The following is a 27254-nucleotide window of genomic DNA, read 5'->3' as shown; positions in this document are numbered from 1 at the left end:
TCACATCTGTGACCAGGACACTGCCTCAAGCATCCGCACCGCATGTATTTAGTGACCTCTATGTATCTCTGCTTCTGTTTGCCGGCTCTGCTCGGAGGTACAAGAAGCGTAGACGTTGAAGTCGTGTTCAGTGAGTCTTGACGTTTTGAACACATTTTGTCAGGCTCACTCAGCTACCGGCTCGTTTACTGCGCCTTCATGACTGGCTGAACCAGATCTTTAAAATGATGTCGCTGGAACGCCAGGCGTCTTGCGCACTCATGAAGTATGTTGCGGCTCTATTTAAGCCACACCTGAAGGCTCATCCAGCCCAACCCCAGCTCTCTCCATGCCCATTCACTTCTCTCTATGGCACCGCGCCGACTCCCATTCCGGCTCGACTCTCCCAATCACCAATCGAGAGCAAGGTCGGAAAGTAAACAAGGCTAACATTGGTGCCCCAGTCTTGCTTTCGCTGCCGCGGCGATTCGAAATCTACGCGGGCGACAACACAATGACTCCTGCTATCAACAGGTCGGGCAGCTTGGGCACAAACTCCAGTCGTGGCACGATCCGTCCATGTCTGCCGATTCGAGACAAGGATTCGCCCTACCCATTGATTCGGTCTTATTCCCTTCCAACACCGTCTCCTTCTCCTGTGTCAGACGAATCCGACATAGCTCTTCCACCACCGGCTGCCCGAGCCAACTCCCATTCACCACTCCATATTGACGTTCGACGGCCTCTGTCCCCAATCCAAGAGCAAAGCTATGTCTCTCCGGTTAGTGCTTTTGCAGACAGTGAAATATCCACACTGGATCTAGCTGGTAGGGATACTGCATTGTTCTAATCGTTACATATTGACGAATGCAGGTCCTGTTGTGAAGTCGCCAACGAAATCGCAACGTATACCAACTCCACTAGCAACAGAGCCGCCCATTATACCGCCGCTCAACTTTGCACCATACTTCCCTGGACCCCATCCCAGTCAGGATATTGTTGGACCTCCTCGTCGACCACCCAAAGCTTACACTCCACCGACTCGGAACTCAGTACACAGTGCGGCTGGAAGCAGTAATGGCTCCCTGCACGCAGACAGCTTCGTTACTGCGAAATCAGTTCGCTTTGAACCAAACGGCGAGGAAGACTACCCTGAGATCGAAGATCTCCCAGACGATGTTGAGGCTCGTCCGGCAACCGCCGGCCCGGCCAGCATCTCCAACAAGACTCCATTTTCACCTCATCTCACTGCGTCGGTTGTGGCCCTACAATCACAACCTCTCGATAGACATGGGACATTTGGCTCCGCCACCTCCACCACCGTTGGGAGCAGTCTGCGTCGAAAGCGCCAGCGATTCAATTTTGCGACACCAGCATTCTGCATGTTCTGGTTGGGTTTCCTCTTCCCTCCGTGTTGGTGGGTCGGCGGGTGGTATTTTACCTTCTTCGCTGAGACCCCGGCGACGCGGACGTTGTGGGAGCACTACGTGCGGAACACCCGCTGGTGGGCGATATTAACATGTGGACTCGGCGTGTCACCTTGGGATCGAGATCATACTGTCGCGAACGCTGCAGCCTTGCGACCCGCGAAACGGTTGCCGAGACCAAAGACATTGCTTCTTCCTCGTTGGGTCCGCAACCCAACCCAACTCGCAGCCCTGGATGGGATTGCTTATTACTACCCATTCGTCTCCCGCCCACCCGGGTATGTCTCCACTGGGCCAACACCCAAGCCGTTTGGCTTGTTACACCGTTACTTCGACGACGTAACACGGTCTAAGCTGCAGGCCGTAAAAGTCGCACAGGAGACGCCGAGGATGATGATTGACCCATGGATTGGGAGATGTCGCAGGGCATTGTGTTATTGGATCTTACTTGTTGCGCTTGTTGCTCTGGGCATGATGGGCTGGAGTTTTGCGGTGGGGGCAGGCAAGGCGAAGTATTAATCATGAGCTCTTTGTATTATTTGCTCCATGAATGAAAAAACAATGCTTAGGGCCAATGAATGCCTAAGGTTTGCCATGACTGTGAGGACCCAATGATAACCTTCATTTGACCTCAAACGAGCTTCAACAAGCCTATTACCCTATAACCGGTACATTAGAGTAGACTTTACTTTACAGATACAGAATAGTGTCGAGACAGGGAATAATGATTCAACGCGACCGATACTGAGCAGGAGCAGCCATTTGGTCGAAATACTCAGGTCGCTTGCGCCGGGGCTCAACATCGTCGGGAGGAAGCGCATTGACACGCTTAGGAATGGGCCTGGCAGCCTCGCGAGCCCGACGCTGCTCGAAATCTTGGGCCTGGCGTTGCTCTGCCGCCCTGGCTTCCTGCATGTTGCGATAGAACCATGGGTGGTTGTAGTCGTTGGGCAGATCTGGGTCATTTGGGTCACGCGATTTGGTGAGGGTGCAGCTTTTGCTGAAGGTGTTCTTGGTATCCGTCCTGCCATTGCTCTGGCCAAGACTAAGCGGGGAAGGGACAGCCAAATGAAGACGCGAACGCCCTTGGGGAGTCGTGGGCTGGGCCCTTTGGGGAGACAATGCATTTGTCGAGCGAGTGGCTTGCTCGTTCCCGTAGATATTGGCAATGGGGACTGGGGCGTAGCGCGAGTAATACAGAGTGGGATGAACATCGAACGAGCCAACAGAGCGTGATCGGCGACGCAGGCCTTTTTGGGCTTTGGCTTGAGCCGCAGCATGAGCCTCAGCGAGGTACTGCTGTGATGGGGCCTTTGGGTGGTCCTTCTTCGACTTGAAGATCCCGAAGAAGGACCCTTTTTTGGATCTCGGCTTTTCGACCCTGGCGACTTCATCGTCAGAATCGTCGTCAAAGGCGGAGCGCAATGACTCGTCGTCGTTGGAGTGAGGCTGGAGGTGAGTGCGACTGTGAGAGGAGTGGTGAGAAGCGGGTTGCATAGTGGGCATAGCAGGCATAGGTGGCATAGGCTGGGGAGCATGGCGCGAGCTGTGGGTCGACTCCGTTCGGGAACGGGATTTGGAGCGAGACGACGAGTGTGCTCGTTGGCGGCTGCAAGTCGGGTCCACATCCGCACGGCGGAGGGGCTCGAGGCGTTGTTGTTGGTGTGAATAAGACATGAAGATGAATCTGCAAGTTGGAATGGGTGTTTGGTGAAGGGTCGGATGAGTTCACGAAGAGCAATGAAAAATTGTCGAAGGCAAAGGATGTGGGGGAGACAGAGAGTCAGGGCAAGTTTTATAGTCGAGGAACAGTCTGGACGAGCAATGCGTCATGACAGTCGGTCAAAGCCCGTTCAAAGCAGCCATGCATGTCATAAGTATTCGAGTGCTGGATCGTGGAATTCAGTGTTGGATATTATTCAGCGTATTTAACAGCCAGGATGCAGCATAGCTCCGAGCGTCGGCGTTTGTTGGAGGGGAGACTGACTGTCCCTGGTGGCGTCAAAAAACAAGTATAAGTAGGTGGCCTCGGTTAACTGAGTCAGCACCCTCGGCGGCTGCGGCTTGTACTCATGACATTTTTGGCTGCAGCGAGCAATGTACGATCGAATTTGGCTGGTGTCGAAAGCAGTGTGTTGGCAGAATCCAAGCTGAGTATTTAGCCTGATCTCATCATCTGATCAAGGCTCTCTCGAACTACCACTATGAAAGATGGCGAACGCCAGTCATTTGCATACTCCTAAATAACATAGCTACGAAAGAGACCTCTCATATCACTAGCTTAACCCAGATGGAGCGTGAAGCGTCAACTTGAGTCAATTCCACTTTTCGCAATTTTATCCAGAACTTGAAGGGCACGAGTTCAGGCCGATATCGTCTCTGCGTGCCATATGTTTGTCGTAAGTTGGGCTTTGTCCTTTCTATGTCTTGACTTCGGAAAGAACGACTGCCTATTTACTAAGATTAATCTCTTTTCGAGAGCTGGGGAATCTCAAAAAATTGGCACAGGCAACAAAAGAAACTTGACTTCTACCGAATGTGACTGCAACAACCCTTGAGTGGTTCACATTTGCAGAAGATGACGGTGACCGTAAACAACTGAAGGCATATTGCCCACGAAAAAGAAGCAGCAAAACTCGGACACAGAGCAGAGGGAAAGTCCTAGTATTTCCTAAGTCAGACTGTAAGATCAGCTTGACGATACTTCCGATTGAACATTCCGTTTACCCATGGGATCTAACTTTCTCGCAGGATTCCAGTACTCGCTGCTACATCGCAGGATCGGTGACAACAAGTTTCGAAAGGTCGAAAACATGATCAAAACTGGATAGCGGGTGAGTGCAGTTGCGCAAGTGTAGACAAAAGGTTATTTATGATCTCTGCAATGCTGGGACTTTTTGGACATCAATCACAGCCACCGTTCGACACTCAAGCGCAAGAGCAATCCGGTCCACTCCCTCATCCATCTGCCAATCGATTTCAAATATGCCCGGTTTGTCGAACCCGGCAAACCAAGACCAACGCATTTCGCGAGTTTTGTAGTCATAAATGTGTAGCCAGCCGTCGCCGCTCCCAGTCGCGATCCAGCGCCCATTTGGGCTGAACTTGAACGTGTAGATCGAGCGCTTGTGGTCAGCGAAGGCGTGAATACAGGCACCCGTGACGGAATCCCAAAGACGGGCAGTGCCGTCGAAGGAGGAACTAAAAATAGTGTGAATCAAAAGCGGCAGATGTTTACATAAGAATCAGCCTACGTCGCAAGTATAGGATTATCTTCCGCGTGCACCTGAGGACACCAGTGGACAGTGTTGACCGAATGAGTATGACCAGAAAGAACCAGAGGAGTCGACGTGGGCTTATCCAGGTCGTCAAGTTTCCATATCCGCGCAGTCTGGTCATCGGACCCGGAGGCCAGTCTGGTGCCAGTTGCATTGAACTTGATCTGATTGATTTCACCTGAATGACCTCTGCAAAAAAAAGTTCAGTCCAAGGAAGAAACACGGAGTGACATACGTCAGTGTCCGGATTGGCTCGAGTTTCCCGACCTCCAGGATTTGAATTTTGCCGTCTGCAGTGCAACAAGCGAACATGGTTTCGGATAGCCAGTCTACGTCCAAACAACATTCTAAATCAAGTGTTGAGCAGGTTATGCTGAGGTACTTTAGATACTGACCATTGGCAATTCGATATTGGGTATGCAGTTCGCGTTTGGCGACATCCCATAAGCATGTGGTGCCATCTAAACTCGCAGAAAGTAACCATTTGCCGCTTTTCGAAAACCGAGCAGCAAAAAGCCCGGCCTGGATGTGTGTGTGTGAGTGAATGAGCGGCAAAGAAGAACTCAAGTTACAGTGTGTTGATTGCTGGAGAAATACAGGTCGCCATTCACAGTGCATATTCGCAAAACAGTATCATAGGAGCCCATGGCAATGAGAGTACCGTCCGGATTCCAGTGAAGAGAGGTTATGTCGCGGGGGTCTGCGTCACTCACGTATTCCAGTCTACGTGGGCTTAGCGGAGCCTGGGCGAACTCTGGGGAGGTTGTTGGCGGTGGTTGGGGAAGATCCCACAGGTGTAAAACGGCATCTTTCGATCTATAAGACCGTAAGAAACGTTGTGAAGTAGTAATTCAACAGACCCTGTGACCAGGAGCGATGGTTTGGTGGGATTAAACGCACAAACGAAAACCTATGGGATTGTCAGCCAATAACTATATTTATATTGGAAGGCAATTACTTCTGTTTCGTGGTCCGTGAGCAAAAGTATGGCCCGTGGGTCGGTCTCATTGTCGCCTGGTCCCGGTTCTCGAATCTTGGGTTTAATTTGGCGTCGGGAGGAGTCTGAGCGAGATGAGAAGCTTCATTTGTGTAAGTTATGGTACTTACCCCCATTTTCGTCGAGTCTCGGACGCTTTTCTGCAGGACCACTCCCAAGTGGACTTGCCTTGCGCTTGCCATCGACACCGTTTGTACGCGAAGACTGCGTGGGGGGACGTTGTGTGTAGAGTGCCGGGGGATACTGGCTCTTCTTAGGTGGCTCTAGAGAGCAGACGTGTGGGTCTAGCAGAGTGAACCCTACTTTGCAGTTGAGTGCCAAGTTGTCTGCCTTCCAATGCGATTCAACCTCGCGATAGAGTAGTGATTTGCTGAGCAAGTCGATGAGCTCTCCACGTGGGATGTGTTTTGAGAAATTTGGAGATTCATCCAGCTTTGCTTCCATGCATAGAGTAAACGCGGAATGTTTGAAACCTGGGAGATACGTCAAAACGAGACACGGCAAGGTAGTAAGTTTCACACCGGAGTCGATCAGGAACGAGTAAACCAGACAATTAATCTCGTCTGCCGTGAGCCTTATGAGGGGTTCTGAGTCCGCCATTCGCTATTTGAGTAGCACGGCGGCGAGATAGTGGGAGCTCCAGACAAGCGCTGTGACGGTACAATGCCGATTCGGCCATCATAATGATCTGCACCCATTTTTCGTGGTTGCTCTTTGCGGCGATGGGGCGCGACAAAATCCGCATTAATGACCTTCTTCTTACCGTTCCTCTTCTCACCGGTGCCGTTTGGCCAAAACCTCCCGGGCAACCGGCTCTGCAACCCATTTTGGTATCCCTCGTCGTCCCATTCGACATATCAGCCTCAGCGGCCACAGACGACCTCACATACACGATCAACTACTCCCTTCTCTGCTCCACGCTTCGAGATTCCTTCAACGACAAAAGTCTCCCAATAGAAGATCTCGAAACGCTATCCTCCATGATATTCGATGTCCTTTTCAGTCGGCACGATATTGCCCTCGATGAAGTGAACCTAACACTGGTTCAAACAAGAGCGCCACTAAACTGCAAGTCGGCCCGGATAGAAGTCACCGCAAAACGATCCTCTGGAGCATCGTGGGTTGCCAACTGGACAGCACACTCTTGTCAAGACATGGAATGCTCTGCCATCATTGGAGTGAATGACTGTGAACGCGAAGAGCGGCAAATTGTGCGCTTCAACGTCGACGTTGAATGGAAGGACTGTGGCGTTCAAAAGCTGGACTTTCGGGCATTGACGAGGCGGCTATATGAGGTATCGGCGTGCCCGATTACCGTTTTCCCTCTAATTCGTCCAGAAAGTCAGCCAGTCCTCGTTCAAAATGCTTGAAGCTTTGGCCTCGTATATAGCGGAAGAAACACTACGCTACCTGAATCCAACTTCTCAAGTCCCACTGGTTACCGTTAGAGCCGCCAAGCCTTCTGCAATAGTCTTCGCTGCATCCTCCGAAATCGAGATTTCCAGAACATTCTCCGACTTTCCCGCAATCTTCAACGCACCCTCGCATGAGGTCTGTCCATGGCGGCACATGCGTTTTTTTGACTCATGGTCAAGCAGGAACCTGAACTGGTCGCATTGGCAATTGGTTCCAACCTTGGGGACCGTTTCTATAATGTCGAACTTGCGCTCCGTCTGCTCGAAGCTCCGCAGCACCTTGGGTTTGATTCTTCCTTCGCAACCGTCGTCGACACGAGCTTCCTGTACGAAACTGCTCCCATGTATGTCACTGAACAGCCCTCATTTCTCAATTGTGCATGTCTAGTGCGGCGGTTTCTACTGAATATGGTCGCATTCATCTCAAATATAGTTTAGATCCACACCAATCTGGAACCTCTGGACCTCCTCAAGTTTCTCAAGCTAATCGAAGAACTCGTGGGCAGAGTACCTTCAATTCGGAATGGGCCTCGGGCGATCGATTTAGATATTGTGTTCTATGGCAATCGAGTGGTCGATACCAGACGCAACCCCAGGAAGGAACTAGACGATCTCAATGGCGAACTGGTCATCCCCCATCCTCGATTATCAGAGCGAGAGTTTGTGTTGCGTCCGTTGAACGAGTGCGTTGTTAGTTTCAATTATGCCACACTGACCTGAAGCCTCCATAGCATGGTGCCTGACTTCGTACATCCCATCTTCCATCGAAAGATGGCTGCATTATTGACTGCTCTCAACATATCTGTGCCTCCTATGCAAAAGGTCATTCCTTTCCCGCGGTGTCCATTTCCCGCAGACGATACAAACCCCCATGCCTTCATTGACCCAGTACCCTCGACGTTGACATCTTGGACACATGCGGAGTCATCGAAAACTCGGGTCATGGCCACGCTCAACACCACCCCCGACTCTTTTTCCGATGGCTCAACCCACAACACGTTGGCGACAGCAATGCAATATGCGCAGGAGTCTGTTGCCGCAGGTGCCAGCATTCTGGATGTGGGTGGCTACTCTACACGGCCAGGAGCAGCGTTTGTTACCCCTGAGGAAGAAGTCGCTCGTATTTCCCCTTGCATATCAGGAATCAGAAAGGCCCATACCGAACTCCCGATGAGCATCGATACGTTCAGACCAGCTGTTGCGCGTGCTGCGATATTTGCTGGCGCAAACTGCATCAATGATGTTCATGCCTTCACGGGACCAGACTCTTATCCGTTCTCGGACAAGGCTGTCTCAACGTCGCACAAGTCGATGGCGGAAATGAAATCCTTGGCAAGGGAATTTGCCGTGCCTGTTATCTTAATGCACTCCCGCGGCGACGCAGGTGTGAACAAGGACTACGGTGCATATAACTACGCTGGCGCTAGAAGCGCCGTTGTTGAAGGCGTGCGCGTCGAACTCGGGGCGAAAGTTGACTTGATTGTCAAGGGGCAAGGGGGTATCCGCCGATGGCTTGTTATCGTTGATCCGGGCATTGGGTTTAGCAAGACACTAGACGGAAACTTGGAGCTCCTACGGAGCGCTGCCTCTATCACGGCCGATGTCCAAATTGGCACGGGTACGTGCTCGTCTTCTTCGAGATGGCGGATGCATTTCATTGTTGACCCTAGGTTCTCTTCGAAAACGCAATCCATTGAGTGGATACCCTCAGCTGATAGGCCCCTCGAGAAAATCTTTTCTCGGTGTTATTCTGGAGCAAGCATCCGGCAGGAAAACCGAGCCGAACGAGCGAGACTGGGCCACTGCGTCAGCCGTCGCGTGTGCTGTCCAGCAATCTGCCCTCGTTATCCGCGTTCACCACACTCAAGCCCTGACTGACGTTGTTCATGTCGCGAATTCGATACATAGGTTTTTGTAGCTAAAACATTCCGGGAATTAAGGCATATGTTTTTGCGGCCCAATGATCCCACTCCTCCCCGAATTTCTCCTTCAAGCTGGCATCCTCCTTGGGGATTCGCAGGACGAGACCCGTGATGACAAAGAGCACGAAGCACATGTACAGTGACCCAAGCAGCCTGCCAGAGATGCTGCTGCGAAAGAATCCGTCCATCACCCAGGAGCCGGGGCTAGCCACAAAGAGGCCGAAATAGACCAACAACGCCGCAGCGTAGCTGGGATGTCGCACAAATCGGTAGGGGCCTGTGGTGATTAGTTGGTGGTCTTTGAGGAGCCCCAGTTCAAAGGTGAATTGCTGGCCAAGCTCGTGGTAGCACCAGCGGCGCAGCGACGCCCCACCAACCATGAACACCACACCCAGTGCCATATTGAGCAGCCCGGACTCGGGACGGGCGAGGTGGTTTGTTGTCGCAACGCCTTCTGCCACCATCAAGACCCAGAATAACGTCTGCAAAGGGAAATTAAATAATGTCGTTCAGAAATCCATCGGCGCTTACAGTTTGTGCCGTCCTCAGAAACCAGGACCCGAGGATTTTCTCCACATGCGTCGGCTTGGTGATGCGCTCTTCTGAGCGCAATGGTGGATTAGGGGCCGTCGAAGCCAGATGCAAGCTAATGCTGCTCGCGGCTACGCAAAGGAGTCTGAGGTTGACGAGGGACATTTGGATACTCTGACACGAGGACATGCATCACCTCAACTTGCTCTAAATATGTTTGCCTGCCAGTGCGGCCAGGTTCACGGGAGAAGACCGCGAGGACTTTGCGCGGGCGACAAGTGCCAAGATTAGCGGAGTCTATGTTGATAACATGCTGCGTGTCATGCAGAACAAAGCAAGAACAGCGTTCGAGCAACATCGACACCCACTTGTTTTGTGGCGCGAAGGTTGTTTGGCTGACAGAGCACTAAACTGACGAGGTTTTCCCCCACAACAACCAAGGCACGCCGTGCACGATCGATATGGCACAGGAATCTCTCACAGGAAGCCAGGACAGCAGCTTCTTTGAGATTCTCTTGCCTCTCCCTGATTTCATTTGGTGTGTGCTTTTTAAAGCACGGATGACGCTACTAACCCCGACAGGTGGTTCAATCTCAGATAGAAAGAAAAACATGAAATGCATTTATTTGACTGGCCCTTTATCTTGTGTCGCTTCACCTCAACGCCCCCACACCCTTCAACGATGCAGAAGGCTTCGACTCGCTTCATCAGTCTTCTATCGACTTGTGTGTCCCTGTTGGCTCTGCCGACGCCCACAGAAATCCAAGCTTGCTGGGAACTTTGCCGACTGCACAGCAACATCGGGTTCTGGGTCGTGTGGTTGCCAACAGGTTTGTTTTTCCAACTCGATTTTTATTGTCACGCTTACAACTTCCTATGTACTTAGCATGGTCGATAACAATGGCCTTTCGCGCCCAGCCAGATCTGACGCTCGCAGAGGCCGTTGTATGCGCAATGACCTATGTTCCCCTTTGCTTCGGCGTCAAGTCTCTGGTAATTCAAGTTTTTCCCTCTGTCATTCGGGTCCACAATTAAGTGTTCGCAGATCATGACTATTGATGACCTTCTTGACTACGACATCGACGGCCTTGTCGAAAGGACGAAAGGGCGGGCCCTCCCGCGCGGCGCCATTTCTCTTCCGCGCGCCTGGACCTTCTTCGTAATCCAAGTCATCATCGGTATCCCTCTCGCTCTATTGACCCTCAGCCGTACCGCGTGCGTAGGCGCATGTTTTGCAAATATTTTTCTCGCTGACACGTGCAACGACAGTCTGCTCATCTCCATGGCGGTCTGGCCACTCTACATCATCTATCCGACTTGCAAAGTTGGTCGCCCTCCTTGTACCCATAACATTTCTGACGTTTCGCTGCAGCGCTGGACGTACTTCGCGCCTATTCCACTAGTGAATATATTTCCCTCTAGTTGCTGGTTGTTTGATATGATTAGGGATTCATGTTCACGGTTGGTGTCTTCATGGGCTGGAGCGACGTCAGCCTCGACGGGACCATCCCTTGGCATATTTTGGTCCCAATCTACTTCAGCACGATCTTGTGGACCTTTACTTACGAAACCGTCTACCAACACCAGGTTAGTCCCCCGTCAAATGATAAGGATAATTGTTGATACTTTGTTGATAGGACAAAATGGACGACATCAACCTTGGGATTTACTCTGCAGCTCTCTTTCTTCTGCAGCGGACTGTGCCAGTATGCGCCGCCACGGCAGTCGGGTTTTTCCTTCTGCTCGCTTACGGAGGCGTCATGAACGGACACGGGATTACCTTCCTTGCAAGCGTGGTAGTTGCCGCCGTGGATCTTTTTTCGGGCCTGCTGGGAACCAATGTCGACAATCCAGCCGAATGCAAAAAGTTCTTCCTCGCTACACCGCGTATCGGACAGTGGGTACTTGGCGGACTGGTCGCCGACAGCCTGCTGCATCGCTTCTTAGAGGGCACTTTCAAGATTTACTAATCGCTCGATTAGATATGAGTAATCCCGTAAAATCTACTATGCCTAATTAGCGTTTCAATATATGTTTTCCTAGTTGACTAGCCAGTAACGCCAGACGTGCCTGTGCCAGTCATTTGTTGCTGAAACTTCGTTGGTCTGGTCTGTGTCAGTGGATCTCTTGAAGAATTCAGAGAAGCACACGAGCCGGGGGGTCGCTTCTGTAAGTATTGCAGCCACGGTGTCGGGAAAGATGAGAAAATAGAACCAATTGTCGCCTGCCAAAAGCACTCGCGAGTCGATTGGCTCAGCCGCCTGCACGCGACAGCATCTTATTCTCCTTTCTGCGATATCTTTTCCTTTTCATTTCGGTCCCGTCACCGTCAGCTCTTCTGCTCCCATCCCCATGTGCCACTGGGAGCTGAGAAACACGTTTGACCGTTGTCAAGAATTCTTATGTCGCAGGAGGGTAGGGAGGTGCCTTCCGGCCCTTCCCAGATTGAGCGTGATCTGCACCACCGCTGGGAACGTCACAAAAGTGAGAGAAGCCGGCATCGATGCTCCCGTTCCCGCGAAGCCATGGACTTGCTCAGTACGGTCGTCGAGGCCGCCGTTGCCAGTTTACAGGATGGAACCGTGGAAATGAAGTGGTCGAGGCCGAACATCGACCTGTCTAGGAATCACACGACCTATCTGGCAGTCACTGTGGTACATACGGTTCTAGCGGAAAGATTACCTGGGTTCATGATTGTACCGGCGATTTGCACCTTACTAACAGATGTATGGTGACAATATGTAAACCAGACGGGAAGTGCATTTTTTGAATGCGTGTTGTATGTGTCTTCCCTGTCGATGAGTCGAGCGGGATGAAATGGATGTCGACTGAAGCGACATGAGAAAGTTTAGGGCCAGGGTATAATCGAGTCCAGCATTGACACTTTACGGCGGAGAAATTAGATAAAACCTCGGCTTGGCGGGTATTGTTGTGCTCGGAAACTGCTGGGTGTGGCTAATGCATTCTCATTTCGCCAGAGTCGCGCGTTTCAGAAATTCCTCAGAAACTGAGAAAGTTGAGTGGACAGACGACTGTGACTCAAGAGCACGTGCCGTGACGACCCTTTGGCTCCTTTTCCATTTGCATTCCAAGAATTCTAACCAATTCACCCCCCCTACTTTGGTCTGTCTCAAGAAACTTGCAATTGAACACTACAATTCTCCGTCATGGGCGTCATTCCAACGCCAGCAAAGTCCATTTCGAAACCCGCTGAGCCTTCCGCGGTCTACGATGCACCTCATACAAATCGCTCCATTTATAACCCATTTACGTGCCCTAACGGGCTTTTCATCACCCAATGTCCGAGCTAAGAAGGCACTCGGAGTCTGGGACGTCCTCCACAACACAGCAGATGTCGTTGGGCTCTCCCACAGACAAAGGCTTTCAAATCTCCCATGAGGAGCACTATACGCCCCCTGCTGTTGTTGAGATCTTTGTGCCGCCCAACTGGTGGTGGAAATACCGGTATCTGATTGTTTGTCTGGATGTTGTGTCTTCTCAACTTGTGTCAGACAAATCATTCGCGAAGCTGCTGCAGAGTTCACTGGCGTGGCGATCCTCGTCATCTTTGGAACGGGGGCGACATGTCAAGTCGTGCTTTCGACGCTTCCTGCTGTCGCGTCTTCTCAAAGAGGAGTTAGTATTTTTGTTTCTATGTTCTAACCCAATACTTAGAGTTCTCAGGACTATCTTTCGATATCGTTGGGATGGGGAATAGGTTCATGCCTTGCTACTTCACCACTTGGTTGGCTTACCCCCCTCTGCAGGAATAGCCATGGGTGTGTGGATCTCGGCAGGAATTTCTGGCGGACACATAAATCCCGCAGTCACTTTGGTAGTTCTAATTCGATTTGCGTCTCCTTTTCATTATCAATGCCCTTAGGCTTTGGCTACGTGGCGCGGATTTCCCTGGAGAAAAGTTCCAGGTAAAGAAGGCCGTCTATCACGCTTCTGTGACACTTATTTGCCACAGTCTATATCTTCTCTCAAATTTTGGGTGGCGTAGTCGGCGCCGCGTTAACATATGGCAATTATGTCCACGCAATCGACACCTTCGAAGGAGGCCGCAACATTCGGACACTGAAAACAGCTGGCTTATTCGCCACCTACGCCGTGCGCTTATCTGTTTTCCGCGTGTTCCAAGTTTCATTGCAAACAGCTCGATTACATGACACAGGCCGCATGCTTTTTCTCGGAATTCCTGGCCACCGCGAGTACGTCTGTCTCCCAATCTGCTTGCACCAATTAATGTCAAATAGTACTCATGATACTGATCCTCGCCGCCACCGACAAGCACAATGCACCCCCGCCATCTGGGCTGCTTCCCCTCGTCTTGTTCATCCTCGTGGTCGGCATCGGCTCGAGCCTGGGAATGGAGACTGGCTTCGCCATCAACCCTGCGCGGGATTTTGGTATTCGCTCTCTCTTACCTCTGAAGGCGATCTGAACACGCGCAGGCCCGCGTTTACTTACCAGCATGGTCGGCTATGGCTCTGCCGTCTACTCCTTCAGAAAGTGCGTTCTTGTTATTGCTTTTCTCATAATCTTACTATCCTCTTTCAGCCAATACTGGCTGTGGTGCCCAATTATTGCGACGATCCTCGGCGCCCAAGCGGGCGCCTTGTACTATGACATATTTTTATTCAACGGCCCGGAAAGCAGAATTAATGCCCCGTATGCCAAACACCCTTTCCTCTTCGTTCTCAGTTACTCAAGTTGTTCGCAGCAATGTGGCGGCGCAAACCCGAATCCTTGCAAATCAACAACAAGTCGTTTAAATTTGAGCGATGTGGGACCAACTGCTTGTACCTTCTTTTCAGATGTACGATATGGCTCGCCACTTTCTCCCCAGTATAAGATTTCGACTTTCTTTCCAATCCAACCCAGGGGAATATGACCACAACAAAGATGTAAAAGTAGCGCGCTCAAGCGAGCGCATTATTTAGCACCGTCTTTACTTAAACTTTCCAAATAACTTGCCCGTCGCTAACAACCGGCACTGAGTTGAAACATCCAACAGGAAAAGTAAGGCACTCACAATCCGCGAGCCGGTCAACATGCCCCTCCAGCTGCTCACGCGTCTTCCGACCAACGATTTTATCCATGCTGCTCATGGAAAACCCAAAAGGGCCAGAACTTTGTTGTTGGCCTTGCGGATTGGGAAAGTTCGGTCCGCCCGCCGGACCGCCCGGGTAGCCATAGGGTTGTTGTTGGCCAGGATATGGCTGGCTGCCAGGCCCTTTGTAAAAAATAAGTATGCAATCAGTTGATACCGGCCCGACTTACGATGTGGCATGGGCGGTGGTGGACCCCACCCAGGCTGTTGCTGTTGCTGCTGTGGTTGCGGGTACCCGTAGTCTTCTCCTGGGTATCCGCCCGCTTGAGGGAACTGTGGCTGCGGCGAAGGATACCCCCCGACTTGGGGAAACGACGGCGTAGAACCGGGGAAGCCAATGGGGGGGCTGTTGTTTGATGGAGGATACGAAGGGAACGATGAGTTGGGTGGGTATGGACCTTGATTTTGGGGAGGATAACCGCCTGCAGAAGGGAACGAAGGACTCGGCAGATCTGGCGAAGGTAAATGCGGAGCGGGAGGTGAGGCTTGATAGGAATGGGGAGCATGTGATGGGGGCTGGTATGATGTTGGTCGTGTCGATTCAGCAATGGGCCCCAGTGGTTGTGGGGGCCCTTGAGGAGGTGTATACCCCGCAGTTGGTGTAACGGGCCGCCCATGACCTGGGTATGAAGACCACGAAGAGTTGGGTCGGTTAGCGGAAAGTGATGCGCTGGCTGGGCGTAATGGGGCTGCATTTGCTGGCGGGTTGCTTGGTCGTGCGGATAGAGAGGTGCTGGGTCTTAATGATGCACCACCAGCTGGTCCACCAGCAGAACCCATTGGCGCCGTTGTCGAAGGACGAGCCGGCCCGGGGTTATAAGTTGGGTCACCATACGGGGTTTGTGCAGGAGGCGCAGGATGTGAAGAGGGTGGTCTGTATGACGCTTGGTATGTTGGTCCTGAAAAACTTGTTGACGAAGGGCTCGTAGGATTTGCCGCGTCGAAATAACCTCCACCTGATGAGCCCGTATGTTGTGGCGGTACTTGTTCGTGCGCGGGATGGGTCGAAGGAGGACGTTGTGATTGTCCATATTGTGCTGGATAGGACGTTACATTTGGTGGTGGTGAAGAGGGTCCCATATATTGATGGGATTGGCCAGTATTTGGATAATTTGAAGTCGATTGGCTTGGATAGCTCCCCGAGGTCCTCTGAGGTTGACCATACGTCGTGGTATTAACGGTCGGCGACGCAGGCCCAGCATAGCCTGCTTGTCCCTGTCCAAATGGATTTCCAATCGTAGCCCCACCGGTGGCGAAAGTTTGACTAGAAGGGCGGCTCGAATACGGAGACGAAGATTGGCTTTGAGAAACCACTTCAGGGCTAGCAACCCTACCAACTCCCGCGCCTACACCAGCGAATCCTACCCCAGTTCCAACACCCATCGTATTTGTGCGGTTCCCGGCTGCACTGGGATGTTGCGGAGGTGGTCCACCAGAGTTTGAAGAGCCGGAGCTGTTCGTCCGCCAGGCTTGTGGGTGATTTGGGTGTAATGGCGGTCTTTCTATAGATCCTGAACTCGATTCGCGTCGATCAGGAAGCGGCGGCGGTGTTTGTTGAGGGGGAGACGAAAGCGTCGTTTGCGTGAGCCTCGCAGCAAGCCCATCAACAGGATTTGTTTGGGGAGGAAGACTTGCTTGATGGCCTTGAGGCGATCCATAATATGCCGCTTGCGGAGGGAAAGTTGTTTGTTGGCTCGAAGGAGAATACACCGACGTTTGTGCGGGTAGCGTCTGTTGCTGAACTGGGTTTGAGATTTGATTTTGTGAAGAGGAATACGCCGCTGTTTGGACCGGCAGTGTTTGTTGATGCGCCGGTATCGATGTTTGAGGAGGAAAAGTCGTCTGTTGACTTGGAGGAGAATACACTGCCTGTGCTGGCAATGTTTGTTGATGAACCGGTCCCGAGGGTTGTGGTAGCGCAGCCTGTTGGCTTTGCGGAGAAGCATATACTGCTGTTTGTGTCGCCAGCGGTTGCTGCTGTTGTGGTGCTGGAGAGGCAACTTGCGCTGCTGGTTCCGGCTGCGGGTTATCGTCTTCTAACGAGTAAGCCGGCGGAGGCATTTCTGCTTTCTCTCGTTCCTTCTCTGCCTGCTCCTCCACCCACGCCTCGAACTGCCTCTTCGCTTCTTTCTCCGCTTGCTCTCGTTCTCTCTCCCTCGCCTCCTCCCGCTGCCGAGCACGCTCAGCTGCAGACGGGAATGCTAATGGTTGAGTAGTCGGGAGGGATGTCACTGCCGATGTCGAAGAAGAAGAAGCGGAAGAGGACGGAATATCGTCTTCCTCATACTGTGGTCGTGTCCCCCAGAAGTCCTGCAATTCTTTGTTAGGAAATGTGTCATGAATGCGCCGTTCACTTCGGAGACCCTCGGCCGCAAAACCTGCAATTCGCATATACCTGTGGTTAAGCTTAAGCAGTCTTATGTGTGGTGCTAGAAATAAACACGCACCAATCAGACGGCAAGTCGAATCCATCTTCATCCAATGCGAGGAATGGCCACCGTTCACCTTCGCTGTCCGGTAGCATACTCGATTTTGGCACTACCGGAAGAAAGGCAGTACCCTCATCGTATCTAGATTGACAATGAGTAATGGAAAAGAAATTGGATTGAAATTCGTTTGCAAGAAGAAAAACACTTACTCATCCCACATGGCGCCATACATCGTCCGCACGCCCTTTAACCTCTTCACATGGAATACCTGTGACCACAAAAACTTTCCCCCGACTCGTTTGATTCCGTTAAACGCCCATTTACCCTCTGAAAGGTTGAATCCCTGGTCATATTGTGTCAACTGACCGATTGCTCCACGAAAACACGAAACCACGCACTGAACCGCCAGGCAGCACGACTGGTATATAGTCCACTTTCCTTCCTGCGTTACCCATGTCGATAATCCCAGCATTATGTGTCGCCACAAGCTCGGCATCAGGACCCCATCTATCGTTTGCCCATCTCTCGACCTCTTCAATGTTTCCATATCGGCCAACCGACCAAGGTGATAATGCGTCGACACAGCCAGTTGGCCCAAGCCAAAGATCTGACCATCCATCGCCAGCATGCGCATCTCCCTGGCCTGGCTGACGCCAATGTGATGGAACTCCAGCGAATATGTACAAGTCTTTGTCAGGAGAAGTGAAAGACCGGTAAACGAGCCGAAGAGAAGCAAAAATTTCGCGGACGAGATGTGGGTGAACCGATGAATCTGACAGGCCAAAGCCCCAGATGGCGAGCACCGGTCTACCCCGCTCATGGAGATAGGATGGAGAGTCAAGAATTCGTTGATCGTGGAGAAGATGGGTGAAGTCTTGCATCAGTATGCGCTGTATTTTGTCGGCTGGGACTCCTGACACATCGTACCTAACCAGTTCTTTGATAAAAAAAAGCAAGAATAAAGGAGAAAAAGAACATACATTATGGCCCAGACTCGGCCTTCAGCTTCAGCAGCCTCACGGACTCGTTGGCCCACCTCATCTCGCAGCCTCAATGTGCCCCCAAACTTTTCATCTTTATTCCCAGGGTCCTCCCTGTCGACCTGCCCGACAAAGCGTTGGAGAAACGCTCCGTCAACACCACACTCTGCCATCCATCGAAAGTGTCGCCGTACTGTTCTGGGGTCCCGGCTGCTGAAGACCTTTGCTGGTTTCCGCTCTTTGTGAAATAGTCCCTCAACGGGGTAGAGCTCTGATGGGTCGTACGCAGACGTATCAGGCCACAAATCTGTGTTCGGTCGGCCATTGAAAGGTTGGTTGATCGGCTCAGAAACCCAATGCAGCCAGCCATGGTGGCCATCTCCAATCGGCGGACCATCGCCGCCACAGGTAAACCAGCCTTGGTATCCAACCATGAACTTGTCCTGGATCGTGCTGGGATTGGATCTGCCAAGCAAGTCGTCAAAAGCGTCTATCACGAAAAGGAAGTGAAAAAAACGCTACCTTTTGACCTTTTTGCCATTGCCTCTCGTTCCGCTCGCGTTTGCGCTGCCGCCTGCAATAGGCATAGCTAGGTAGGTGGAAGGTAGAGCGGCTGCTATCGATGGTGGACGTCTAGGAAAAGGAGCACTGACTCCCAGCAGGTGGGCGCTTGTCTCATGTCGAGGTTGTGACGTGATCCGTGCGATCAGCCGATCAAGCTCAACGAAAAGTTGTGAAGGGGAAATAGTGAATGGCTCGTGGATTAACAAGTTAACAATAACAAGTGCATATGATAAGTACTCATGAAACCCATAAAAAATTCGGTTATTTGAGAGAACGGATTCTAATGAAGTATCTTTGCTATCCGTTTGGGTAGATTTCGGACCACCAACGTTGACCTGACCAGTCGACTCTATCTGAGCATGTTTGCCGTTACAAAGTGGAGGCCTCAACCTGAGCGTTAATTGAAGATATTTGAGAACAAGCTCCAGTCGCGCTCTGGAAGGGGAAGGCGTTAAATCAATTTCTTGCGTTAAAGCCCAGGTTCCGATTCGAACCGCATCAGAGTCGTTGAACGTTCGCCGTAAATAAGCTACATAGTTGGAGTCCGTTGGATCGCCCCTTGACGAGTTGAGCTAACGGCAGTCATGTGAAGTCGGCTGAATATTGGCAATACTTGGCAGCTACTTGGGCTAAGTGCGCAACAATTGTGAGCCTAGAGTTCCCGGAGGGTGTTTGTTATCTCAGTCAGAGTCAGCAGTTACGATGTTACCCTAACCGGACTTGAAGGCCACGCATCGATAGCAAATCTGCTATCTCGTGGTCGAGTCAGTTGTATTGATTCAGAGTTGGTAACCCCAAGGACAAAACCACCCGCGCATCGCGGAGACACCTCGTGTTTCCCAATGCTGTCGTCCATGAAGTTGAGCTTTGACAAAAGCCATGAATGTTGACCGAAAGTTCGAGCCCTTGCAGTAGCACGACAGACACAAGGAGTTAGGGATTCGAGACATCACAGAGGGACCGTTGGGCAGCTATTTGGAGCAGGTGCTGATGAGAGTGTAGTTGAGATGTAAGATGCAATCAAGTTCTGTCGTGATATGTCTTTCTGTCAGCGATATGGAGGGCCGCTCAATGCCCGATAACCGGATAGCAGAATGACGACGCAGAGGCGGTAGCTGAATGGTATGCAGTGTCGCATTGTGTACAGTTGAGGAAGGCAAGGGTAGAAATTGACAGACAGCGTGTGACCATAACCCTTGTCTTTTTCGTCGTTGATGTCGAGCCTGAGATCTGCATAAAAAGCACCGTCTTTCGGCCCCTTCATCCGTTCTTGATGCCCTGCGAATGGACTCGGACCCCCTCGCCATCTTCACTCGTCCTCCGCCCGACGAAACTCCCTCACAACTCACCGCTCGCCTGAAACGAGAAGCCGATGCCCAGAGAATCAGCGACAACATTGACGAGGAGATAAAACGCGACCGTGCTGCACAACGCAAGGCGCGTAAAGAACTCCGAATACTACTCCTTGGTCAGGGAGAGAGTGGTGTGTCATACATTTCTTCTCTCAAGTCTCGTACCTGAACGGGGGTATAGGGAAGTCCACAACACTGAAGAGTAAACATTCCTTCTCTGTGATGTCGGCCTGCCTAACACGAGTGTTATAGACTTCCGCATGCAGTATGCCCGGGAAACTTGGGAGCAGGAGCGCAATGGCTGGCGCTCAGTTGTGCAGCTCAACGTGATACGATCCGTTATCCATATTCTAGAGGTCATAGAAGCCGAAATGAGTGGGACTGGCCCACCCCTCGAAGATGACGACTCCTCTCGTCGGTTCTCCGATTCTTCAACCACGCCTGACGCTTTGACCGACAAGCATAGACTGCTAATGATTCGACTCGCTCCTCTCCGCGGGGTGGAGGCTGCACTCAAACGGCGGCTCGGAGCAGGCGCAGAGCCTTATAGACCCTCTCTTCCGCTGGCAGCTACACCATTCGAAGACCCAGCGCCATTACCATCCCCCAAACAACGAACCGAGTTTTTTGTTCGGAGTTGGAGCGACGCAATTGACGGCGGCCACAATAACGACCCGGAAATTCAAGCTGACGCAGACTCATCAACGATCACACTCATGAGGTGTAAAGACGATATGCATGCTTTATGGACCGACCCTGCTGTCCAGCGTGCTCTCGAACGAAGGAAACTTCGTCTTGCGGATACCGCAGGCTTCTTTCTCAATGACCTTGACCGCATTGCGACTCGGTCTTACACGGCAACTGACGACGATATTGTCCGCGCTCGTTTACGCACAGTTGGCATCCAAGAATACCTATTGCGAATTAATGACGGCTTCTCTCTGCGTTAGTGGCGTTTTTTTATTTCCAAAAGGTTACTAATACGCCCAAAGGTGGCGATAACGCATGGATATGGAGACTTTACGATGTTGGAGGTTGCAGAACTATGGTTAGTGTCTCTTCAATTTTTTTTTCACGACTGACATCTCCTTCAGAGGGCGGCATGGTTGCCCTTTTTCGAAAACACTGATGTCATAATATTTCTCTGTCCTGTCTCTTGCTTCGATGAACGCCTGGACGAAGATCAACGTGTAAACCGCCTAGAAGACTCGACGATATTATGGCGCTCGATATGCTCCTCCAAACTGCTCACCAGAACGCAGCTTATCCTTTTCCTGGTTCGGCTCCTTTTGTCTACCCACGACTGACATGCCAACTTTCCGGTTAGAACAAATGCGACCTGCTGAAACGCAAGTTGAAACGAGGAATCAAGCTAAAGACATACCTGCCGAGCTACGGTGACCGGCCAAACGAGGTTATGCCAATCGTCAAATGTCAGCTTATCTGCCGGATCTCTACCTGTCTCTGTTAACCGTCGTTTTTCTTAGATCTCCGGGAGAAATATAAGGAGATCCAGAAGCAACATTCGCCGGAGCCACGGGTGTCGTACATCTATACCACCACTGTGACGGTGAGTAGTTTCGTTTCAAAGCTTGCTTGTGTAGTGTTGAGCTTGGTGGGCAGGACACGACGGCGACAGCAAAGACGCTCCATTCCAGTAAGTTCACCTTGGTTCACACTGTTCCAATGCTTAGTCAAGTCTTAGTTCGGGATCGCGTCCTGCGCGAGAATCTCGTGACATCCAACCTTGTATAAACCTTCATCGATTTGATGTTGTACTCAACGACTCCGGGACGCAATATCTTTATTCTTTGCAAACTTGTATGTATTATCTGTAGTATCTTATTTTTGGGTATAGAGCTGGATGGAGGGGGGTTCTTGTAACATATTATTTAGTATTTGGACCAAAAACAATCCAAAGGAGGCTTTTTTTCCTAGTGTGACGAAAATATGGTGCATTTCATAACTATAAATGATAACTAAAAAATAAAACTAACTGAAGGTGGGCCTCAATCTGTACCAAATTCGGTGCATATCCCCCCAGATGTGCTTTTATTGCATATGTAGTAAAGCTACTCGACTGGCCAATATATAAATAAACCGTGTACCACTTTTTAGCAGAAAGCCTAGTACTACATAAGCAACAATTTAATTGCCTTCAAATTTGACAACTTTCACAAATCAAACGAAACCCATCCATTTAAAGTGCTGGCAAGTGTTCGAAATTTCGTGCAGCGTTCTGTACGTGTTGATGTAGACGTTAAATGCGGGATTACTATCGCCCAGCCCATACAACTAGGGAGGCACCAGGTACAGAGTCTAAGGGAATGTTGATGCTGGGGCACATACCGGTCGTCCACGTTTGGGCCCTGAGCAGGAGTCAACATCGGAGCTGAAGTTCATATTTTAAGCTACCGTACGCAGTGCTGGGGTGTCGATGATTCGATGGCTTCGAAATAATCCAAGGTCAAACAATTTAGATCGTTGTCTGACGAAGTCCTCTACATATTCGCAGCATTCTTGCCGTCGGCGTTTAATGGCGCTCTGAAGTTGGGCTTCGGAGCAGTGCCAGGACACAATAGAGTACAGGTGGGAGTTTGAGGTGGCTTAGAAGGAGCTAGTTACCGCTTTCAATCACAGTCCGCGACTCCAAGCTCGCACAGGATTCCAAGAAACATTCATGGCGGTCCAGGGCGGGTTTCCAGGGCAGAGAGCGGGAGGTACTGGGCGAATGCTCCTGAGATCGCTGATTGTGGCAACTCTTGAGTTTTGAGTGAGCCCAACCGGGAACTGAAAGTGAGTATTTCAACTTGTTCTGATCGGACATATCGGTAACCAGACGCTGAACGATACATGTCCATGACAAGCCCAAGATCGACCCAGATGAGAGGCTATCTGAAATAAAACTCGGGGGTAGGTTGCGGTGGTCGTCGTACTTAGCAAAGGCGCGCGTGACGGCTTGATGTCGGCCGCGAAATTCGATCTGCTCATCTGTGTTCGGACTTTCCCTCGCTACCGCCCGCATGATTCGCACTACACACGGCTATGTTCCCATGACGCGGTATATAAACCCCCAAGCCCCGGCTTATCTTCGCGAACTTGGTTTTCAAAATGCCCCTTCTCTGCTTTCGCTTCCCGGTGCATCGCCATAAGGATGACGACTGCGCCGATATATTGAGCTCGTTGGACTCGCTCGATCTCAGTATTCATCGGGCGTCTGCAGAGGAGCCCCCACCTCTGAGTCCCAATGAAACCAATCTATTCGACACTTTCCCTCGAATCGTGTTCGGTGGTTATCGGCGGTACTATGAGAGCAATGCGGGGGTCAAAACGCCGCGCTGTCGAGGTGCGCCAAGCATTCGTTCTCCATCGTCAGAGCTGTACTGAGCTTTTCGTATAGAGAAAGCATCTGTTGCGGGCGAAAAAGACCCTTGGAGTTGGCATGATCTTCCGCAATTCACCGGAAAGCGGAGACGGAGACGGACAAGTTCCACACCGAGCAGCCACAATACCCACTCCACCTCGTCGACTGAGCAATCCCGGCCGCAACTGCGGGAAAAGCCACGGATTCGGTCTTCGGGAGGCAAGCCGTTAGTTGACTTGTCCTACCCATGGCCGGACTGGCTTTGGCCGGATGCAGCGGGTCCCAAGCTTGGGAATGCCGGGGTCGAACGCGAGAAGAAGAAGACTGACGAGACTGACGAGAAAAGTGACCAGACGCAATAATAAACGACCACTTGTGTCGCATGTATTATTTTCCTGTAATTTTACGACTCGCTTTCTACGATCTTTTTCAGTAGTGGCGCAGTCGATTTGCGGGTAGCATGGGCATTCCCTTGCTTATATACCCGCGAGTGGACACCGTCCACAACCAGTTTCAGTTTCTTGTGGCTCTTGACGCGAACTTCCGGGTCCGCCTCGAGCCCTTTCCACAGACGATCCGCAATCTTATCGTCCTTCACAAACCACGCCATTTCTCGTTTATGCTTTCCTTTACCACTCTTTCCAAACTTGCTCTTGTCACGAAAAGAAGTGAGCACACCCAGAATTGCAAGCCCCTGTTCGTCCATCCACCTCACCGCCTCCCGCTCCATAGACCCTGTTCCCGCACCCCAAGTTTTGAGCTTGACTGGAACAGTTGCAAGACCAGCTTTGACATTCAGTTTCGATTCGTGCCAGTTCAGGGTCAAAGAATACTCTTTATAGTCCCTTCTCAGTAGATCCCACGCGCCGAGATGCGAGACATCAAACTTCTTCGCAGCGAGCTCGTCCGAGAGAGCTTTGATTGGTGCAGGAAGGACGCCGGTGGTGGTGGTTGTACTTGTAGATAGTTTTGAAAGAGGGATTAAGTATGCGGCGGCATCGTGGTCCACCTGAAGGGCCTTTCCTCCTGGCTTCAGGCCGTCGGTGTCAATGAGAATGGCGCAAAGTAGTAGAGTGGCAAGTTCTTTGGGAAGCTCGACATCCTTGGCCAACACCGTTGCGACATGGGAGGCGCAACTGCCGGCGGGTTCAATTCTCCGCGGGTCGGCATCAGGGTATAGTCCTTCGTCCGCATGGTGGTCGAGAACGGCCACCACATGCGCGTTGTCGCTGCCAAACGCTGCACCAAGCCGATTATGGTCAACCAGGGCAAAAGAAGTCGATGCGATAGGTTTAGGGGCATCCGATATACTGAACAGCTGTTTTTCTGGGTCAGCTATTCCAGCGACACGTAGGGCATGCAAATTCTCGGCACGAAGGTGGAGGTCGTCGCGCGCAATTTGGATCAACGGGATAGACGGTTTTTGGTGGACCTCCGACCGGATCCACGCCACTGCAATGGAGCTAGCAAGCGTGTCGAGATCTACACACCTATGAATCGTCAAGATATTCGGGGTGAATAGAATAAGGGGCGTACCGCCTGCCTCGTTACCCATAACGACGGTCCATTCCCCGCCAGCTTCCGACAGGTATTTTTCCTTGCTTTGAACAAGAAACGCCGCGAGGGATGATGGTTCTAGCGGAGCCACACCAGCTTTAGCGGTAGCAGGTTTGAGAGCAACTGAGAGACGGCGAAGCATGGCTTTGGACATGAGGAAGAGGGAAGGAGTCACATCACGTGTGCGTTACCCTTTCTCGTTCCGTTTACCATCATGCATTATAGCAAGCGCTAGCACCCATACATCCCCAGCATGCACAAGTACTGTGGCCTACCATTCAACTTGATACAAAGTCTCCACCAGGAATCTTGATAGCCTGTTGTAGAAGACAACGCTAGTGATCCAATCGCGCCGCTCAGACTCGCGCTTGTCCCAGAATAGATGTCTTTCGGAATCTTTTCACTGCCCGCCTGGCAAGCGACTCACTCCTCCCAAATACCGTGCCTCAAGTTGCCTTCAAGGGTGTTCACTATGCCGGATTGTCAATAACTTGAACGCGCTGTAGCCTTTTGGCAATTTCATCCTAGTAGTGCCTGTGCTGCACCAAAAATAAGTCAGCTTCAAGTGCCGTTAGGCTTCAGAACAAGGAAACCATAGGAGGCAAAGTAGCAGCTTGCGTTCACAACAACTTGTTGTGCGTCAGTACCACAGCCTGTTCATTGCGGCTCTGGAATGGAACGCAGACGACCCGACTTGCGCTGGTCTAATCTTGACTACCACCGCTTTCATCCGTCCTTGAACATTGTATCGATTAACCTGGACCTTGACTCGAAATTGTAGGCCATCATGGGAATCGTTGGGCAATCACATTCTGTCTGTCAACGCATTCTGCAGCTCACCTTAAACTAAAGCACTTCTCCCGCTGACATTCTCCCACAGCGTTCGCTCTGTGAACCTTTTTTGACCTCGAGGTTTGCCAAAAATAACCTCCATTGCTGGGCTTTAGGAAGAGTCCCCGCCCATCAACATTGGTGCTACGTCTTTAAGCCAAAGCAACGCAGAGTTAGAGATGCAGTGGGCCATATACTAAGGCTCCCATGATTCAAGGCAGGACTGACTGTATCGAAGGAGTATCGGGAGGGTTTTCCAGTCGAGTCTGGGACGGACCCGGACGGTTGTCGACGGATTTGATTAACAAAAACCACGGAAGCGGCCTGCTAGATAGGCCTGCACGCTGAATTCATATCAAATTTACTGCTATCTAATGCTGATATCGCTTGCAAAGTAGGATATTCGATATCCATAAGGCGGTGACAGAGCGGACATGCTGACGTAATGTCATGTGCTGTTGAACTCGTGGACTCACCATGCCTCTGGTTATTCCAGTCTCTAGCGCTAATCCACCATGTTCGAATCGCTCTTAAACGGTGTACGCGATTTCATCTTGCGCAAGCAGGACTCCAAACAGCGCAAGATGGCCCCTTACGTTCGAACTCTGACTCCGTCTGAACACATCGATGGCCTTTTGACGACCAAACTGTTTAGTCTGTCGACGGCGGGCTGGATTGAACATCTCTGTAATGTGGGTGGGGTGGAGATGCATCTAAACAGACTGGATAGATGCTGGGTCGACGAAATTGTCCATGTTCGACGAGGTGGAAAAGTAGCCGGGGTTCATGAACAGGCCTTATTCAAGTTTCACCTTGAGGTTCGACCACCGTCAGCCAACTCCGAGTCTACGCGGCTGGCGAACCCTACACCTGACTCTACAACGATCCTCAACAACCACCGCGCGGTGTGTGTCGAGCGAGCACCGGGAACTCCTCGACGAGATGCAAAGAAGTTGGTTATTTTGAACTTGTTTTGTTGCACAACTGACTCGACGATACAGGGAGGAACGTCGTATTTCGTTCAGCAAGAAGCGCGCTCAGATCACCTGTGACTCCATCCACATCGATGTCGACTACGCTCATTTGATGAATTCCCGCCGAGTGAATTGCCCTGCGTCCAGTCTTTCCGCCCCCCTGCAGGGAGTCTCACGGCATTCGATTGTGCCATCCTGGCCGACGTCATTACCACTGCTGCCAATCCCTACAGCGTCCACGAGCACATGTGCATGTGGTATGCAACCGTCTTCTTCCTGGCGGCCAAGCAGATTGTCTCCGAGGCAATCGATGCTCCAGTCACCTCCGTGAACGGGTTGCAGTTCACCCGAGGTGGCACTTTCGCCGGTATCCGTGTTGTCGACCTTGCGACGGGAAACTTGGAGATCTTCCATTCCACTCCTGCTACCAGCGCTGGCAATCTATGGCACGCATTCGCAACACTCCTCCTGAATCACGACGGGCGTTCCGCCGTCACGGATTCGGACTCCGACAGTGTCAGCACTCTCAGTCGGCCCG

At 51.4% G+C, this 27254-nt stretch overlaps 11 protein-coding genes across 11 annotated transcripts; 6 read left to right on the top strand and 5 right to left on the bottom strand.

Annotated features, from left to right (window-relative positions):
• Positions 1-260: 260 nt before the first annotated feature.
• On the top strand, positions 261-1925 carry MIND_01185600 (uncharacterized protein; the record flags this gene model as incomplete). The annotated part of the gene is made up of 3 exons (XM_037368368.1): positions 261-265; positions 310-806; positions 853-1925. The coding sequence occupies 3 exons, from the start codon at positions 261-263 to the stop codon at positions 1923-1925; spliced, it is 1575 nt and encodes a 524-aa protein (XP_037215294.1).
• A 210-nt stretch (positions 1926-2135) lies between these two features.
• MIND_01185500 (uncharacterized protein) lies at positions 2136-3083 on the bottom strand (the record flags this gene model as incomplete). The annotated part of the gene is made up of 1 exon (XM_037368367.1): positions 2136-3083. The coding sequence occupies one exon, from the start codon at positions 3081-3083 to the stop codon at positions 2136-2138; it is 948 nt and encodes a 315-aa protein (XP_037215293.1).
• A 1193-nt stretch (positions 3084-4276) lies between these two features.
• On the bottom strand, positions 4277-6281 carry MIND_01185400 (uncharacterized protein; the record flags this gene model as incomplete). The annotated part of the gene is made up of 9 exons (XM_037368366.1): positions 4277-4607; positions 4661-4873; positions 4920-5031; positions 5080-5206; positions 5257-5500; positions 5545-5594; positions 5643-5746; positions 5792-6154; positions 6203-6281. 9 exons carry the CDS (start codon positions 6279-6281, stop codon positions 4277-4279), a joined length of 1623 nt encoding a protein of 540 aa, XP_037215292.1.
• A 122-nt stretch (positions 6282-6403) lies between these two features.
• Positions 6404-9014, top strand: MIND_01185300 (Folic acid synthesis protein; the record flags this gene model as incomplete). Its single annotated transcript, XM_037368365.1, has 6 exons — positions 6404-6976; positions 7020-7232; positions 7280-7483; positions 7535-7779; positions 7828-8714; positions 8767-9014. 6 exons carry the CDS (start codon positions 6404-6406, stop codon positions 9012-9014), a joined length of 2370 nt encoding a protein of 789 aa, XP_037215291.1.
• Positions 9015-9738, bottom strand: MIND_01185200 (uncharacterized protein; the record flags this gene model as incomplete). The annotated part of the gene is made up of 2 exons (XM_037368364.1): positions 9015-9500; positions 9550-9738. The coding sequence occupies 2 exons, from the start codon at positions 9736-9738 to the stop codon at positions 9015-9017; spliced, it is 675 nt and encodes a 224-aa protein (XP_037215290.1).
• Positions 9739-10165: 427 nt separating this feature from the next.
• On the top strand, positions 10166-11519 carry MIND_01185100 (uncharacterized protein; the record flags this gene model as incomplete). The annotated part of the gene is made up of 7 exons (XM_037368363.1): positions 10166-10379; positions 10436-10542; positions 10595-10764; positions 10819-10873; positions 10922-10951; positions 10996-11136; positions 11187-11519. The coding sequence occupies 7 exons, from the start codon at positions 10166-10168 to the stop codon at positions 11517-11519; spliced, it is 1050 nt and encodes a 349-aa protein (XP_037215289.1).
• Positions 11520-12847: 1328 nt separating this feature from the next.
• Positions 12848-14327, top strand: MIND_01185000 (putative aquaporin 4; the record flags this gene model as incomplete). Its single annotated transcript, XM_037368362.1, has 11 exons — positions 12848-13014; positions 13062-13185; positions 13234-13267; positions 13317-13384; positions 13433-13475; positions 13523-13662; positions 13709-13763; positions 13809-13961; positions 14007-14064; positions 14113-14223; positions 14276-14327. The coding sequence occupies 11 exons, from the start codon at positions 12848-12850 to the stop codon at positions 14325-14327; spliced, it is 1005 nt and encodes a 334-aa protein (XP_037215288.1).
• Positions 14328-14503: 176 nt separating this feature from the next.
• On the bottom strand, positions 14504-18661 carry MIND_01184900 (uncharacterized protein; the record flags this gene model as incomplete). Its single annotated transcript, XM_037368361.1, has 8 exons — positions 14504-14535; positions 14588-14788; positions 14836-17060; positions 17113-17235; positions 17304-17437; positions 17493-18021; positions 18075-18539; positions 18597-18661. The coding sequence occupies 8 exons, from the start codon at positions 18659-18661 to the stop codon at positions 14504-14506; spliced, it is 3774 nt and encodes a 1257-aa protein (XP_037215287.1).
• A 1261-nt stretch (positions 18662-19922) lies between these two features.
• Positions 19923-21745, top strand: MIND_01184800 (G-protein alpha subunit; the record flags this gene model as incomplete). Its single annotated transcript, XM_037368360.1, has 9 exons — positions 19923-20121; positions 20172-20192; positions 20243-20935; positions 20983-21038; positions 21085-21267; positions 21318-21423; positions 21478-21560; positions 21614-21647; positions 21696-21745. The coding sequence occupies 9 exons, from the start codon at positions 19923-19925 to the stop codon at positions 21743-21745; spliced, it is 1425 nt and encodes a 474-aa protein (XP_037215286.1).
• A 1356-nt stretch (positions 21746-23101) lies between these two features.
• Positions 23102-23716, top strand: MIND_01184700 (uncharacterized protein; the record flags this gene model as incomplete). The annotated part of the gene is made up of 2 exons (XM_037368359.1): positions 23102-23336; positions 23391-23716. The coding sequence occupies 2 exons, from the start codon at positions 23102-23104 to the stop codon at positions 23714-23716; spliced, it is 561 nt and encodes a 186-aa protein (XP_037215285.1).
• Positions 23717-23757: 41 nt separating this feature from the next.
• On the bottom strand, positions 23758-25065 carry MIND_01184600 (putative exopolyphosphatase; the record flags this gene model as incomplete). The annotated part of the gene is made up of 1 exon (XM_037368358.1): positions 23758-25065. One exon carries the CDS (start codon positions 25063-25065, stop codon positions 23758-23760), a length of 1308 nt encoding a protein of 435 aa, XP_037215284.1.
• Positions 25066-27254: the final 2189 nt, after the last annotated feature.

The sequence above is a fragment of the Mycena indigotica genome, assembly GCF_014461135.1.
Source record: "Mycena indigotica strain 171206Taipei chromosome Unknown Mind.scaff0011, whole genome shotgun sequence".
Classification (NCBI taxonomy): Eukaryota; Fungi; Basidiomycota; class Agaricomycetes; order Agaricales; family Mycenaceae; genus Mycena; species Mycena indigotica.
This window is presented reverse-complemented; position numbering and strand designations above follow the sequence as displayed.